Source organism: Bactrocera oleae, chromosome 6 (genome assembly GCF_042242935.1).
Source record: "Bactrocera oleae isolate idBacOlea1 chromosome 6, idBacOlea1, whole genome shotgun sequence".
Lineage (NCBI taxonomy): Eukaryota > Metazoa > Arthropoda > Insecta > Diptera > Tephritidae > Bactrocera > Bactrocera oleae.
The window spans coordinates 41,752,771-41,767,507 of record NC_091540.1 but is presented as its reverse complement, the minus strand read 5'-3'; the positions used below and the strand labels follow the sequence as shown (position 1 = coordinate 41,767,507).

The window sequence follows — 14,737 nt, the reverse complement described above, 5'->3', positions numbered from 1 at the left end:
GTCGACACTGCTTTTCATGATGTAGTGTAGTGGCTGGAGACAGCGCTGATGCACAAGGAATTTGCAGCGGGCACCTTTCGCGACATCAAGGGGGCCTTCAATAACGTGCGGCCAGAGGCAGTGGTTAAAGCCCTCGAAAAGTTTGAGGTGGAATCGAACCTCAAACAGTGTGCCAAGTCAACCAGAAAGGTTAATAGGGGAACTCCGCAGGGTGGAGTACTCTCACCGCTGCTCTGGATCTTGGTGGTAAACGACCTACTTATAGAACTCGAGGAGCAAGGCTGTCAGGTAATAGCCTATGCTGATGATGTGGTTCTTATAGTTAAAGGTAAATTCCTGAATACCGTCTATGAGCTCACCGAAGGGTATCTAACCGTGGTATCCAACTGGGCAAACAGAAGCGGCCTAGCCGTCAACCCAAGTAAAACCGAAATGGTTTTATTCACTAGGAGGTATAAGATTCCAAATGTGCCCTCCCCTCCTTCGGGGGTTCACGTCTTCAACCTGTTGATAAGGTGAAATACCTAGGGCTCATCCTTGATAGAAAGCTTTCTTGGAGGCCGAACATCGAGGAGAGAGTCAAGAAGGCATCGGTCGCCTTATACTGCTACAGGGGAGCTATAGGGAAAAGGTGAGGACTCTCACCAAAGGTGGTGTTCTGGCTCTACGAAACCGTAGTCAAGCCAATACTGTTCTATGGTGTGGTCACAGCGGAATCGCTGGGAATTGCAAGGCCGATGAGTTGGGCAGGGGGGGTACCCTTGCCCCGCTCACATCGGAATGGGATCGAGCTGGTTCTCGTCTAACGTCTTGCATTCTGGCTCTGGACCAATGAACCTCGCATGCGCTCAGCAGACGCTGGTCGACGACCAGCTCCTGCGCGACTGCGCGATCCTTCTGGCCGAGAGTGGATCTCACCTTGAACAAAGTTCACCTCGCCGCCATGGTAGGAGTTCTCACTGGGCACTGTCCAATGGGAACTCATGCGGTGCGGCTTAGAATACTACCTGATGGCAGTTGTCAAAGCTGTATGGAGGAGGGTGAAGTGGAAACATCCCGGCACTTTCTCCTCCATTGTCCGGCTTTTGCTAGGTTGAGATTGCAACATCTCGGCAATCACACTTTTGGCGGACCAGAAGATCTGACCGAAACAGATATTGGCCGTCTCAACAAGTTTGTCATAGGCACAAAGCGCTTTGTCGACATGTAAGGGTCTATTGATCCGGCTCATAGGAGTTTTGGGTACCACAACGGACCGGCGTTTAAGCTGTCCAAGTGTGATTCTTCTTAGGATCGACCCTCTAACCTAACCTAACCTAACCTAGTTGTCAAAAGGAGAAAATAACAATTTTTCGTTGTTGCTTTGGTTGGTTTTTTTTGTTATGCGTAAACAGTCATTTTACTTTTTTTTTTTTTTTTTGATGAATTGAGAATAGAAATCAAAAAATTAAAGAATTGATAGTTCCAGGATTTAATTGAGCTAATATAGTCAAATGAAAGTATAAGTTAAATTAAAGCAAATTGTAGTAAGTAAAAAAAATAATATATTTAGAGCACATTCACTATAAAAAATTTAATTAAGCGAAATAATCATAATACCCAATAAATATTTGTGGGGGGCAGTAATTAGTTAATAATTTTGAAACCGCATAAAGCATTTTAGACCTTAGCAGACCATGCACCAAAGATATTGGCTTAAATTACTCATAAAAAATTTTTAAAAATTTTTTCTCTACTTGAAAATATTGTTTACAAGAAATTTTAAATTAATTTTCGTTTTTTTTATGAAATTATGGCATTTTGCTATATCTATATGGCTAAACGTACCTGAGACGCATTAGTGGAGATCCTGATTGATAGTCATAGCAAAACTCTTTTGCTGTTTGAGCTGGTTAATGGACGGTACCTGTAAATAACAGTAAGAAAACGGATAGGTTAATTTTTTTTAGCTTTCAGTATTGAGTATTTATAACCGAACTTTTCCACCATGCAAATATAACACAAGCGAACATTACATAAATGACTCACCGCAGGCTGTTGTTGTAGGAATAGATTTGTTTTTAATGGTATAACAGTATCGCTAAATGGATTGTAGGCAGCACTTCCAGCTTGTGACTGCGTTTGCACGGGCTTTATTAGATTATCCAACTTAACTTCTAACAGTTGTTTGCTCGTAATCCGACAGAGGATCCATTTCATCGAGTAGATATGCTGTGTTAAAGATTCAAAATGATTTCAATAAATTGTGTGGCGCCCAATGGTGGACTTAAAATACTCGTGGCGAGCAGAGAAATGTTCAGCAATTCTAACAGATGTGATTGTGACACTTCCTCTTTAGGCGCCGGCAGCTGGAACCGTTTGATCTCTGGAATAGTAGACAAATGAAAGAATTTTGGAATGGCGGCAGACAATAAATGTACACACTTGAAATCTTGTTCGCTCTGGCTCAGCGCAAGTTGTAGACGCACATCAATTCTTTCGATAAATTCACCAGCTGCTTAGCCTTTTCGCGCATATGCGTGCCCTGATCTTAACTCGCTCCAAAGTACACGAATTCACGCAGTATTTGTATGGCGAAAATATTAACTTTGCACTGTTGAACCACTTTCTCGGTGCCAGTTTTGATTAAATACTCCAACAGTATGAGCGCCTTGTAGACATGACGCCAATTCTATTAGTGAGATTGAAAATAATAGCACTTTGGGGTTAGAGGATGAAATAATAATAAAAATGTTTAAAAACAAATGCTTGCGTTTTTGGTTAAAAATATATGTCGGTAGATGTGTGTGAATAACAATAAATTTTAGTAATAAAAACAAAATTTGTTTTATTCAAATTTCGATACTAAAAATTATTTTGATTTACTTTAATATTATTTTTGTTTGCGGTTGCAGAAACCAAAACATAACCGTCTCACACGTGCCGCACACTTAATTGATCCGAAATAAATTAGTATAAACAAAAACTGAAATGATAACGAAAACATTCTAAAGAAAGCCACAGAATTTATTGTGACAGCAATTTAAATAAGAAAGAAAGAAACACAGTTATTAAAAATAATGGACAAGAGTATTGTGCGATTGTGAATGACATGGACAAGTACTGGTTTTTGATGATACTAAGGTGGAACATTTAGTAAATATGCATATATATTATATATGTGAATATTTTTTTAATACAGAATGGCATCAGAATTTACGCACACTTGAGTGACATATATAATTTGAAGCAAGCATGTTTACTGAACTTAATGTTTTATTTAAACGATCTAAAAGCATTTGAGTGGGATAAACAATATACATATGTATGAAAGCAAAAGCATTTAAGCAGAAAGTGTAATTGTTGTAATTTCGGAATACATTCGGAGTAGTTTCGGAATACATTCGAAATATTTTTGGATTAATTTAAGTAGGAGAAGACGGGATATATAATTTCGGAATATATTCGGAAGCACTTAGGAGTAAATTAGGAGTGTTATTTACAGTATAATAGCAAAATATTTTAAAATTTAACTAGGTTTTTATTGCATTTTTATCACTCTTTTGTTCAATCGTCGTAGCAATGCGTACGTATTACCCTTATTTATACAGGTGTGATAAATTAAAGTGGTAGATTACAAAATTTTTTCAGCTTCAAAATTGTATTATTAAATTTTTTACTATTCAACCAAAAATAATAGAACTATGGAATTATAACCTAAGCTTATTTAAAAGAGTTCTGCTCATATTGAAACTATGTTCTTACTTTTCAAGGTCGGATAAAGAATTTTAAACGAACCAGTCAGGATTTCGTGAGTATGGTAAGTAAATACCAATACCATATATCAAGGTCTTACAATTTTTCTGGAGTACAAGAGGAAAACGGAAGACAGCACAGTATTTTGAAAATGTGTTGCCAACGACCATAAAAGTACCATTATGGAGATTGCTACAGGATAAAAAAAGTCATATAGAATGTTGTAGATGATCGAGAAAAATAGAAAATATCTAATATAAACAAATTCCACTAAAATTGCTTTTGTTAATGACTTGAGGGGTCAACGAAAAAAGGCATCCTTTAACGATCTCTCCACATTTAAACCGATCATCAAAATTTCTTTTCGAAATTTCATAAATTAAAATGTAAAGATAAAATGAATGGCTACAGAAATATGCAGAATTGAAAGTGCGATAAACACCCAACAAAAAACGGCAATGTAGTGCAGAAAGTATTGATTTTCAGCGAAGCTATGGGTATTTATGAGTAGTACTGCGTGAAAATATAATTTACAATATTTTTGTACAAAATAGTATCAAAAGGTGTAAAATTGCATAAATTGAAATAACAATAAGAATATCGCCATAAAAATGCACTTATAAGTACCCACAGAGAGTAAAAGAATGAGTAAAAAAATAAACAAATTTCAACCGAAACAAAATGAAATGAATGCGTTGATAATAGGCGCAACAAAAGGGGAAACTTTCACGACATGCGTGTGAAATTTTGATGTGCTTAACACTGTATACTTCCTTTGATGTGACCACGTTTTCACAATGACAATTTTGCAATTTTCTCGCAATCAAAATATTTGACTTGCGGCAATGTCAGAATGCCCATGCAAAGTGTTGCAAGTAGAGCGCGTGCCACACTACAGTAAATAGCACGCTTGCTACCGTTGCCGCCATGGCCTTAGCTGAACTTTTTAATGGATGGATAGCAGCGCCATTGAAGTAGACGAACACACACACAAAAAAATACAAAAGCGACGAAAGCGAGCGCATAACCACAGAAGTTGTCTACGAGGCGGCAGTAGCTGCAACTGTCTGCTTTCGTGCTTATTGCGATGTAATAAAAGCTCCATACATGAACTACTATATAATATTGTTGTTTTTGTTGCTGTTCCCCCGAGCGATACTATCAATTCAATTGACCGTTGCAATAGCAATAGCAACTATAACAAGACTAAATGCCATAGTATGTGGCAGTGGCGTTAACTGAAATTGCATTGTGGTGAACACGGCAGGTGATCGTGGCGATACAAATGCAACTCTCCAGCAACATCCATGCCCGTTGTACGTTGCCATAGACCAACAACGGGTACTTACAAAGCCTCACAGCCTCACTAGTTCACAGACTGTGCGCATGCCTGCCTCTTCACTTCCTCCACCTCGCTGCGCCGCGTTGCAACCAATTGAGAATTTCTTTATCCAATTTTCATATCTAATGGGATTTTAATTCGAAAATTATTAATTAGTAACTGACAATGCCAGTTTATCTGTCTGTCCGCAACGGACGCGTTGGTGCATTGCATTGCCACTTTGGGTGTGCGCGCACCGTTGATGATGTGCGTAATGTTGCACGCGCTTGGCAGCGGCTAAAGTATTATGCGAGGTAATTGATTGTCGCTGTTGAATTGCCCCAAAAGGTTTACCGCATGCGCATTTGGCATGGTAAAAGTTGCTGCCACTACCATTTGCGGCGACGCGCAGTTGGAGCTTTAGTTGCTCTTAAGCCGCGGTATGCCTGTGTGTGTGTGGTAACAAATTTTGTAGCAGAGCATAAAGCATAATTGAAAAATTGACAAATGATGGAAATGTTAGATTTGTGATGTGTGATAGAGCAGTGATTTATACGCCTCGTTGATGGTGAAAAAAATTATATTTTTTAAATATGCTTAGTTGCACCACCGTACGGTTGGCTTGTAACTGATGCGAATCAGCAAATAGTATTAGGTGACGAAAAGAAAGTGTGCATCTTAAGTTTTTAATTTGAAGATAGTGTGGATTTCTGTAAGTAAATAATTTTCCCTTTTATTTATTTTTCTGGAAAAAAGCATAGCAATTTCACCGCTTTGAGGGTTCTGTTGCATGCAAGGAAAGTTTCACTCTGAAAAAGTACAAGTAGTCAACGCTTTTTAAATAGAGCAACCAAAAGGCTGTTAGCTAAAGCAACAACAATAACAATAATAATACATGCAAAAAATTTCAACTAAAATATTAGCGCATGGCCATATGCTTTTACGAGTGCGGTCCGATAAGAACTTAGTCGGAGGCCTACTTTGCAGACCTTCAGCAAACTTACGTTTCAGTTGGGTTAAAGAAGATTAATGCGCATTGTCAGTCAAGTGTATCGAGCTTAAAGGGGACTATTGCTAAAATATACGAGAGCGGTCGGGTAAATATTTAGTCTACAAAAGAAAAACGAAAATTTTAGAAAAATGGCGGTTAATTTCAATACTAAACTATTTTCTGCACCACCCTTGCAAACATAATTTTACCACTGTGTACATACGAACTACGTAAAGAAATAAGAGAAGTATGAGATAAGCGACAACAAGGTAGTTGCGATATTTATATAGGTTAAATTTTTTTAGTGACAGTTGCATTGTTAGCCTCCAGTAAAAACTACCTCAAAGCAACAGCGGATGTGCAGTGATGGGTGTAAAAAGTTGTGGCAGGGAGGGAATATTTATGGAAGCAACAGTATGTTCATCTTCTGTTAAAATTAAATAAGCTTAAAAAATGTTTTTTTGGAAAACTTTTACAACCACTAAAAGACTAAAATTTTCTTAAACAGCGAGCAAGTATTAAAATACGTGTAGCATTTTTTCATATGCAATATTCAATATTCGCAGTGCTAAAAATTAACTTTTTTCGGCAAACGATGATACTTATAAAATAATTTATTTTCAAATATTAAAAAAAAAAAAATTTTCGAACATTGAAAATATAATGGTGATAGATGAATCTGCAGTAATTCGAACACTTTTATTAACACTTCATTTTCATCATAAATATTATATCCACGCTATCTAAATTTTGACGCCCACCACTGTGCGCGCACTTACACGCATGCGTTCCACCGGACTGCACTTTTTTTTATCGCTTCTGTCTCTGATGTTTTTTGACTATTGAAATTTGCTCGTTACCGTGATTTATTTCGCACATAAATTGTTGGCATTTTCACACGCGATGCATTCGTCAGCCAAGACATGCAACGCAGTTCTGCACAGCAAATATTTTTATTTCCATCTTCATGGCTTAGTTTTCCACTAACTATGTTTTACAATAAATTTGTATTCGAGGAAGTCAGTCGGTGGCGCCAATTGGCAACACGCATGTAAATACATACTGTACATAGTGGCACATATGGCATATGTGGCATAGTGGTTGCAAGTGCAATAAATGGCCTTAAGGCGGACGCGTTGCAATTGCTTGAAAGGAAGTGGCAAATAGAGATTTGTGTGCATGTAGCCAAGCAAATGGGCGTGCTCACAATGTCTGTCTGCAACCCAAAAAATAAATAAAAGAAAATTATTCAATAAGAAATGGCAATTTCTATGCGTTGTTGTAGAGGCGTTTTTGTGGTGAAATTCATCGTACTTGCCACTGGGCTAATCAGCAAAGGAATTTGCATAAAATTACCGTTACTTGTTCTTGTTGTACGCAAATACACTGCAATTGTTCACTTCCATTTACTTGAAGATACATTTATAAATATTTAACCCGGTTTTTGATCCGTTAATGAGGTAAGTGGAGCATTGTTGTCGGTGTGTCATTTGAATACAAAGGAAACTCGTAAGAGATAACTGCACTCTTTGCGGAATTGAGTAATTAGCATAGTTATATACATTTATATCTGTTGATTTATTTTTTAAATAAGTAAAAAGTAACGAAAATACTTGCATATTATTAGGTCTGTATAAATTGATGCCTGCGTCTACTGTGTATAGAATTGAAGCCTTCTATAATCACCTAAGTTACAGATCATGCCATTTGCGGATACTAACCTCAAATCAATGAGGTTTTTCAAAGAAAAAAAAAAAATATAAATATCTAAGCTTAAATCTGGTTTTATTAAGCGGAAAGTATTTTACAGTTTTTCTTTGATAAAGACGAAAACGTAAGCCAAGCGACTGAAAATGTGTCGTTCCGGTTATTTTGATGTCAAAGATACACAACACTCTGAAGGCTGCTTACTGGTGATGAAAAGTGGGTCACTACGACAACGTTAAGCGATAACGGCCATGGTGGATTCGGTCGCCAGTATTGATAGTCAGGAAGGTTTCGCTATGTGTTTGGGTAGGCTGGCAGAGTATCATCTAATATTAGCTGCTTCCCTGTGGCCAAACACTTAATTCGAATCTCTATGTCAACAATTAGACTGTCTGAAGAAGAGGAATTGTGTTCCATCAGAACAATGAAATGTCATACACGTTAATAGTGGGTCGTCAGAAGCTGCGGAAGCTTGTAGTGCAGACCTGTTTTTAAATGATTATTACCTGTGCCTGTTTATGGCGAAGCATTTGGATGGTGAACAATTTCCCTCAAGAGAGGCTTGTGAAAATCGACTGTCCAGCTTTTTGCCAACAAAGACGGGTGTTTCTGTGAGAGGTATTTTTTGGAATTACCTTCAAAATGGCAACAATGGAACAAATCGATGCATATTTGACCTTAAACGGATCATTCTAACTAAATGCTAAATAAAGTTTTTTTTAGTACCCCTATTATTTATTAATGCTTTTTTTTATTAAGGTTTAGCCTTTAACTTCTAGAATTTAGGATAATAGAAGACCCAAAAGCTCCAATATGAAGCTACCGGAAGTCACAAGAGCGCCTGACCGGAAGAGTCCGAACGCATTTTGCTCATAAAGATAATTGAGGTATAATTGATAGATTAAACTCGTAATTGAGGTTTCAAAAAATCTTACTAAACTATTTGCATAAAGAAATGTAGATGATGGATGGACACTGCGTATGAGTAACTTTATCGGAAACGCCAGTTTTCTGATAAAAAATCACACCTACATATTCGGTAATCTCAGCGGCCACTAGTTTAGTCATAAAATCGCAATTGCGCGAGTGCAGGTGACTTATTGAATGCATATTTGCGATTATTTTCGAATTAATTGGTTTTGATAACACAACAAACAAGCGAGAACATATTAAATGTTACCAAGAAAGTCACTCTAGGTCACGCGCGTTCACTTGTTTTATTTTTTTATTTTCTTCAATATTTCAAATACATTTTCAAATGGTGCAAAAGCACTAGTTACAATAGCTGTTGGCACGAAACATTTTTTGTATTATCCCGTTGAGTTACCCGAGTCCACGCTTATAGAATTTTTTTTGTGAAAACCATATTTTTTATTCGTCAAATTGTATGCGCGTCGATCGTTGTAAAATCTGCTACTGACTAAAGTCGAGTTTATTCCAAACCAAAATGCGACTTCACATATGCGACACACACACATACACATATTCACATAATTCACAGCCAGATCGTAATGCATTCCAATTTCCAAGCGCAAGTGCTCGTCTACTTAGTATATGGACTTATTCCAATGAAATGAAAATGAAGTTAAATCAAAATTATCGATATGGCAAATTGTGACTCCAGTCATGCACACATATACACATACATACATGCAAGCATACAGATTGATGTGTGTTGTGGCGTGAGTGCCTCACAATGAAAATGAAATGGCAAATAGAAATGAAAAGCAAAACACATTTAACACTATGGAATAAAAATCGAAAACAAGTGCGAAAGCAAAAGAATATATAATATATAGAAAAGTAGACAAGCACAAATATCTGTTTATTGGAATTAAAACTGCGCTTAAGCCTTACAAATGAGCGCGATACGCGGCCATTATAAAGTAAAGTACGCACACGAGTGTATATGCGTACCCATGTGTGCGAGAGCAAGCACTTATTTATTTGTAAAAATACATACATAACGGTATATACATGCAGTTTACATACATATGGGTTTGCTGGTATTTATTTTCTTTATGAAACATTTAATCGCATCTGGATGTCAGTGAAGCGATAGGCGCGCTTCGTGTGTGCCAGCCACTGCGACGCACACACACACACACCACATACAGTTAACCGTCACCACGCAGCCAGCAGCGCTCTGTGCGATTATTTGGGTGCTGTCCGCTGTAAGGCGAGCAGCCGCTGATACCGTTGAAGGCTCAGCTGACCGGCGCATTGCACTGGCTGCCGCCGCAAGTTTTACTTATCAGAGTTGCATTTGCAGCTGCAATGACATTTGGTAGTGGCGGTGCAATTGTTGTTTTCTAACGGCAATGATAACAACAAAAACGAAAATGCGCCGCGGCATCCACACGCCAACCATTCCACACACGGCAATGTGCCCGCTGTGGCATTTACATTTTTATCACTAAAGTCGCCTTTAGTAATTGCTTCCGTGCCGATCGATAATTTAGAATTTGCGTTCATGTTGTAAATATACAATACTTACATATGTATGTATGTGGAGCTCGGTTATAGAGTAATGGTATTCAGCATGGTATGCATTTTTGGGTGCACAAATATATGTGTGTATATACACGCTTTGGTTTGATTATTTGAGTTTTCATCGCAAATCTACTCAGGTCACTAATCCCGATAATGGATAATACACCCCAATGGTTAAATAAAAGAAAGTTAAAGGGCTTCAGGTATTCTTAGTCTTCTAAGAGAGGTCTCCAGAAAGCAGAACAGTGAATCAAGAAGTGCTGAAAGGAAAATATAAAATAGCTCTCTGGGGATGCCCTTTCAGCAGCTCCATTATTTAAAGTTATAGTTAGTGTATATCAAGGGGTCTCATTAAAAAGAGTCGCTCATTTGCACATTTATACCGGTCACTTGGTCCATATAAACTGTGAGCGTAAACCGAATTGAGAAAAAAATTTCCTAGATGAGTACAACCCTTGTTGTGTGGAGCTTGATCTCCATATGTCAATTAGCGTGTTTATGGCGGCTGTTTGTTTATGACGATGAGTTACCATGGGAAAAAAATTGAAAAACGACTTTGCTTGAAATTCAATGGATTAACGGCTATGGAATCGTTGAAAGTGTTGAGGAAGTATTTGGAGAGTCCAAACATAAATCTTTGACCGGCACAAAGCATTCAGTGAACGTCGTAAAGTTTACGAAAGCTTGCCTCATGCGTGTCGTGCATCTCTGTTAATAAAGATAACATCGAAAAAGTTTAAAAAAAGTGCTTGAAATAAGCTCTTTTAACTTCTATCTCTGAAGCGACGAATCTCGAAATTTCTTATGGATCGAAGCAGCACAATGTGGATATTGCTTTGGATATGAAGCGTGTCAATGCTAGACTCGTACTAAAACATCTGAATCTTTTGCGAAAACGACATCGACAAGACAACGTAGCTGAGGACCCAACATTCAGCATCTATAAACAAATTCGAAAAAGCATTGCCATGCTTGTATTATGTAAAAACGAAGCCTATTTTGAAGGCGATGTATGTTTTGACAGTCCGGGTCAAATTTGATCAGGTGGTACTTAGACCTCATACAATATAGGCTTAACTTTATATGGGTATATTTTTTGTAAAAGACCCCAACTTTTCTATATTTTTGTTGCTACTTACAAAAGTATAAAACAATCAACAGCTTTTTCATCCTTACAACCAAAAGTTGCCTTCAAATTTTCCATTAAACATTTCTGTCACTGAACAGATTTACATTAAATACAATTTTGTGCGGTAAAAACTGCCGACTAAAGCACGATAAGTTCACTTGAATCACAGCCGATGCAAAATCTAAGAGTATAGACCAAGGTTTTTTTTTTACCTGCGGCTTCGCGAGTATTTGAGTCAAGTAACTTCTTAATAAACATCTACCGTGTCTGCAGCTGTTTGAAAGTAGCAAACTTCTAGGAACTAGCATTGTCCGGTAACATCGAGATAGGAGAATAATGTTGTACCAACACTTAGCTATATTGTAAGTACCACTGTAGATTCGATCTGTACTCGATATAATTTATTGCCCCTCAAATTTGCGTATCACGAATAAGAACTTTTATACGAACGCGCACATTTACATACATACTCCAATATTCATTAGAAATATTCCGATTATTCACACTTCGCATTCAAAAGCCGCAAGGCAAAGCGAATCTAAAGCAATTTCAAACTGTAAGAGCAACTACATACACACATACTTACATACGTACATACCTATCTATTTGCTCATGACAACTAGCGCTACGGTGGGTTTTCGTCGTTTTTGGGCGGCGCTTTGTGGCATATCGAATTGCAATGGCAGCACTTAATTCAATTACATTTTGTACTGACAACCGACAAACACGCCCGATAAGCGTGTAGACAAGCTGGCAGACAAAGCGACAAACAGGCATGCAGATCGGCCAACCGGTGGACGGACGGATGTTACGAGGCATGACGATAAACCAAACAACAAAGCCAAAATTAATAGCGAATTCCTCAACTACAATTCTTAGCGGCACAAACTTAAACACATATGCGGATGTGCATGTATATATAGTATATATGTATGAGTGAGTGTTATTGAAAATTTTAGGTGTAAAATTTTTCTTTGTTGTTGCACATGCCGATCGCCAAACTCAAATGCAAATTAATGATTTTTCGCACATTAACGCCACAAGCCAGCCACTTTGTGTTTACGCAACATTGACGTGCTAACAAGCGCAGCAACATGTTGCCAGCATGCAAACGAAGCTTGTACACATCGGCGCATAACTGAGCGGAGCATTTAACCTCGAACAGCGACAGGTGAACTTCAATTTTTTTTGCATGCACTTTTCTCGACTCGTGTTAAAGTCTTTATTTTTTTATTTTATTTTATTTTATTTGGTTTTAATTTCTCGAGCATGTGTGGCATTTATCTTTATTTATTAGTGTCTCGCGTTTGCGCAGTTTGACATTCACCGAACTCGATTGGCTTGTATGTTGTTTGTAGGACGGCAGTAGTCAATATGTTGTTGGTGTTGACATGATTTATGCGAAACTTAAACAGTTGGAAATCGCATCATTTGCTGCTCAATACTCTTTTAATCGCCTTTTAATTGCTTTGATTTTATTATTACCATTGCTACTAAGCTGATTTACTTTTGAAAAATGTGAAGCCATAAATCGAGCGGTACTCATAGTAATTAATATTAATGGTTTTCGATTGTCCAGCGCTCGTAAAAATTTGCTTAAATACATTTGCAATTATTTTTGGGTTACACCTAAGTGAAAATTTTATTTAGCAGCAATCATTTTAAATAAATTTTAAAAATTAGTAAAAGTAGGTTGCATTAATTAAATAGTTCAGAAAAAATTTTAAAGAAAGAATTGCATCAAAATAAATTTTACCGAATGCGCTAATAAAAATATTTTATTGGTACGTAGACACTCCACTTTAGTGAAGGCAGATTAGCTGATCTACTGCTGCTACAATTATTCTATGAATACAACATGATGAAATAATTTACTTTGACCTTAAAATTATGAGAAAAACTTAAATCTTGAGTTCAACATCAATCTAATATCAAGATCAAACTTATTTTCAAACTAGCTAACAACCTTAAAAATCTAAGCTCCAAACTCAAATCAAACTCAGCCTAAATTTTAATTTTTAATTGTAGCCTAAATTTTAATTCTAATATACTCTAATTCTTAACCTCGCCGTAGAGTCAATTTCATCTTTAATATACTCCTATGCTTCGATCTTAATATAAATGCCTATGAAAATTCCTATAATCTCGATCTCAACTTCAATCTTTATTTTAGTCTTAATTGTAATCACAATTTCAATCTCAAATTTTGAATAATCCCTAAATCTCAATCAAAATCTGGTAGCTGGTAATTAGTATGTAAAAACTAATAATACTTCACTAATTTACTAATTCACTAAAGCGACAACATCTGTACTTTATGAGCCATATTTCTGCACAAGAACAAGAATTGGTAAATTAACTGCTCTCAGCCCAGTTGAGCGACAAAACAAGCAAATAAGTTGTTAAACGAGACATTTCAAGAATTTATTGTGTCTCAGACGCCACTTTTCTCATGGGCACATGTACACACGATGCAATAGAATACACTCCATACAAAGTCATAAATAAATGAAGAAGGAAAAGAACTGCAAAATTACAAACTGCTAAAACTTAAATAAAACGTCCGACAATTGAGTGGCTGACAGTCGAAATGAATGAGGATAACGCCTAAGTAGCGACAAAGTTAAGTACGGCGAACTAAGCTAACAAAGCAGGAAGCAGTAAGGTCGGGCAACAACAAACGTTGCTGTTGCCAAGTTAGCCTTACATAAGTAACTAAGTAAGTTAGTGAGTAAATAAGTGGTTCTTTCATGTAATTTATTTGCTGACATTCTATTTTAGTGATATGAGAGTACGAATTTATTGCCATAGCCGCGAAGATTAGTCGGAAATTTTGCGGTCCACCAAAAGGAAACATTACAAACGATTTTATGTAATAAGCGAGAAGATTTATTAGTGCGAACGTAGTGTTTGAATATTTCTGTGGAAGAGCATTATTGTGAATGGGAATATTGTGTAAATTGATAGCGTGGAAGAACTTGGCGAGCGTCAGCGCACAATGACTCGAGTGCGGTAGAAAAGTGGAAAAGTTTAGTTAATAAATAAAGTTTTAAAAATTTTTTGAGATGGGAGAACATAGCTTCAAATTAAAGAATTTTTTAAAGACGTCGATTTAGAAATGTCCGTCTGTCTGTCCGTCTTTCTGTCTTTGCACACGGTCTTTTCTTCCCAAGAAGCAGCTCATTTGTCGGAACCGATATCGCGCCACTATAGCATATATCTGCTATTCAAACTGAACGATAAGGCTCAACTTTTTATATAGAATATTTCGTAATTGTGAAGAGTATTATAGCTTCGGTGCAATCAAATTAACTTTTTTTCATGTTCTTGTTTTTTTTAGATTTTTACCAGAAGCGTTTCA

General features: G+C 37.0%; 1 protein-coding gene across 1 annotated transcript in view; it reads right to left on the bottom strand.

The window, feature by feature from the left end:
* Nucleotides 1-1,827: 1,827 nt before the first annotated feature.
* Nucleotides 1,828-14,737, bottom strand: part of LOC106626003 (serine-rich adhesin for platelets-like) — a 168,750-nt gene continuing 155,840 nt past the window's right edge. The window contains 3 exon segments of the mRNA XM_070111967.1: nt 1,828-1,906; nt 2,029-2,365; nt 2,425-2,671. Coding sequence (XP_069968068.1) covers nt 2,531-2,671 — 141 coding nt within the window. The 3' untranslated portion in view covers nt 1,828-1,906; nt 2,029-2,365; nt 2,425-2,530.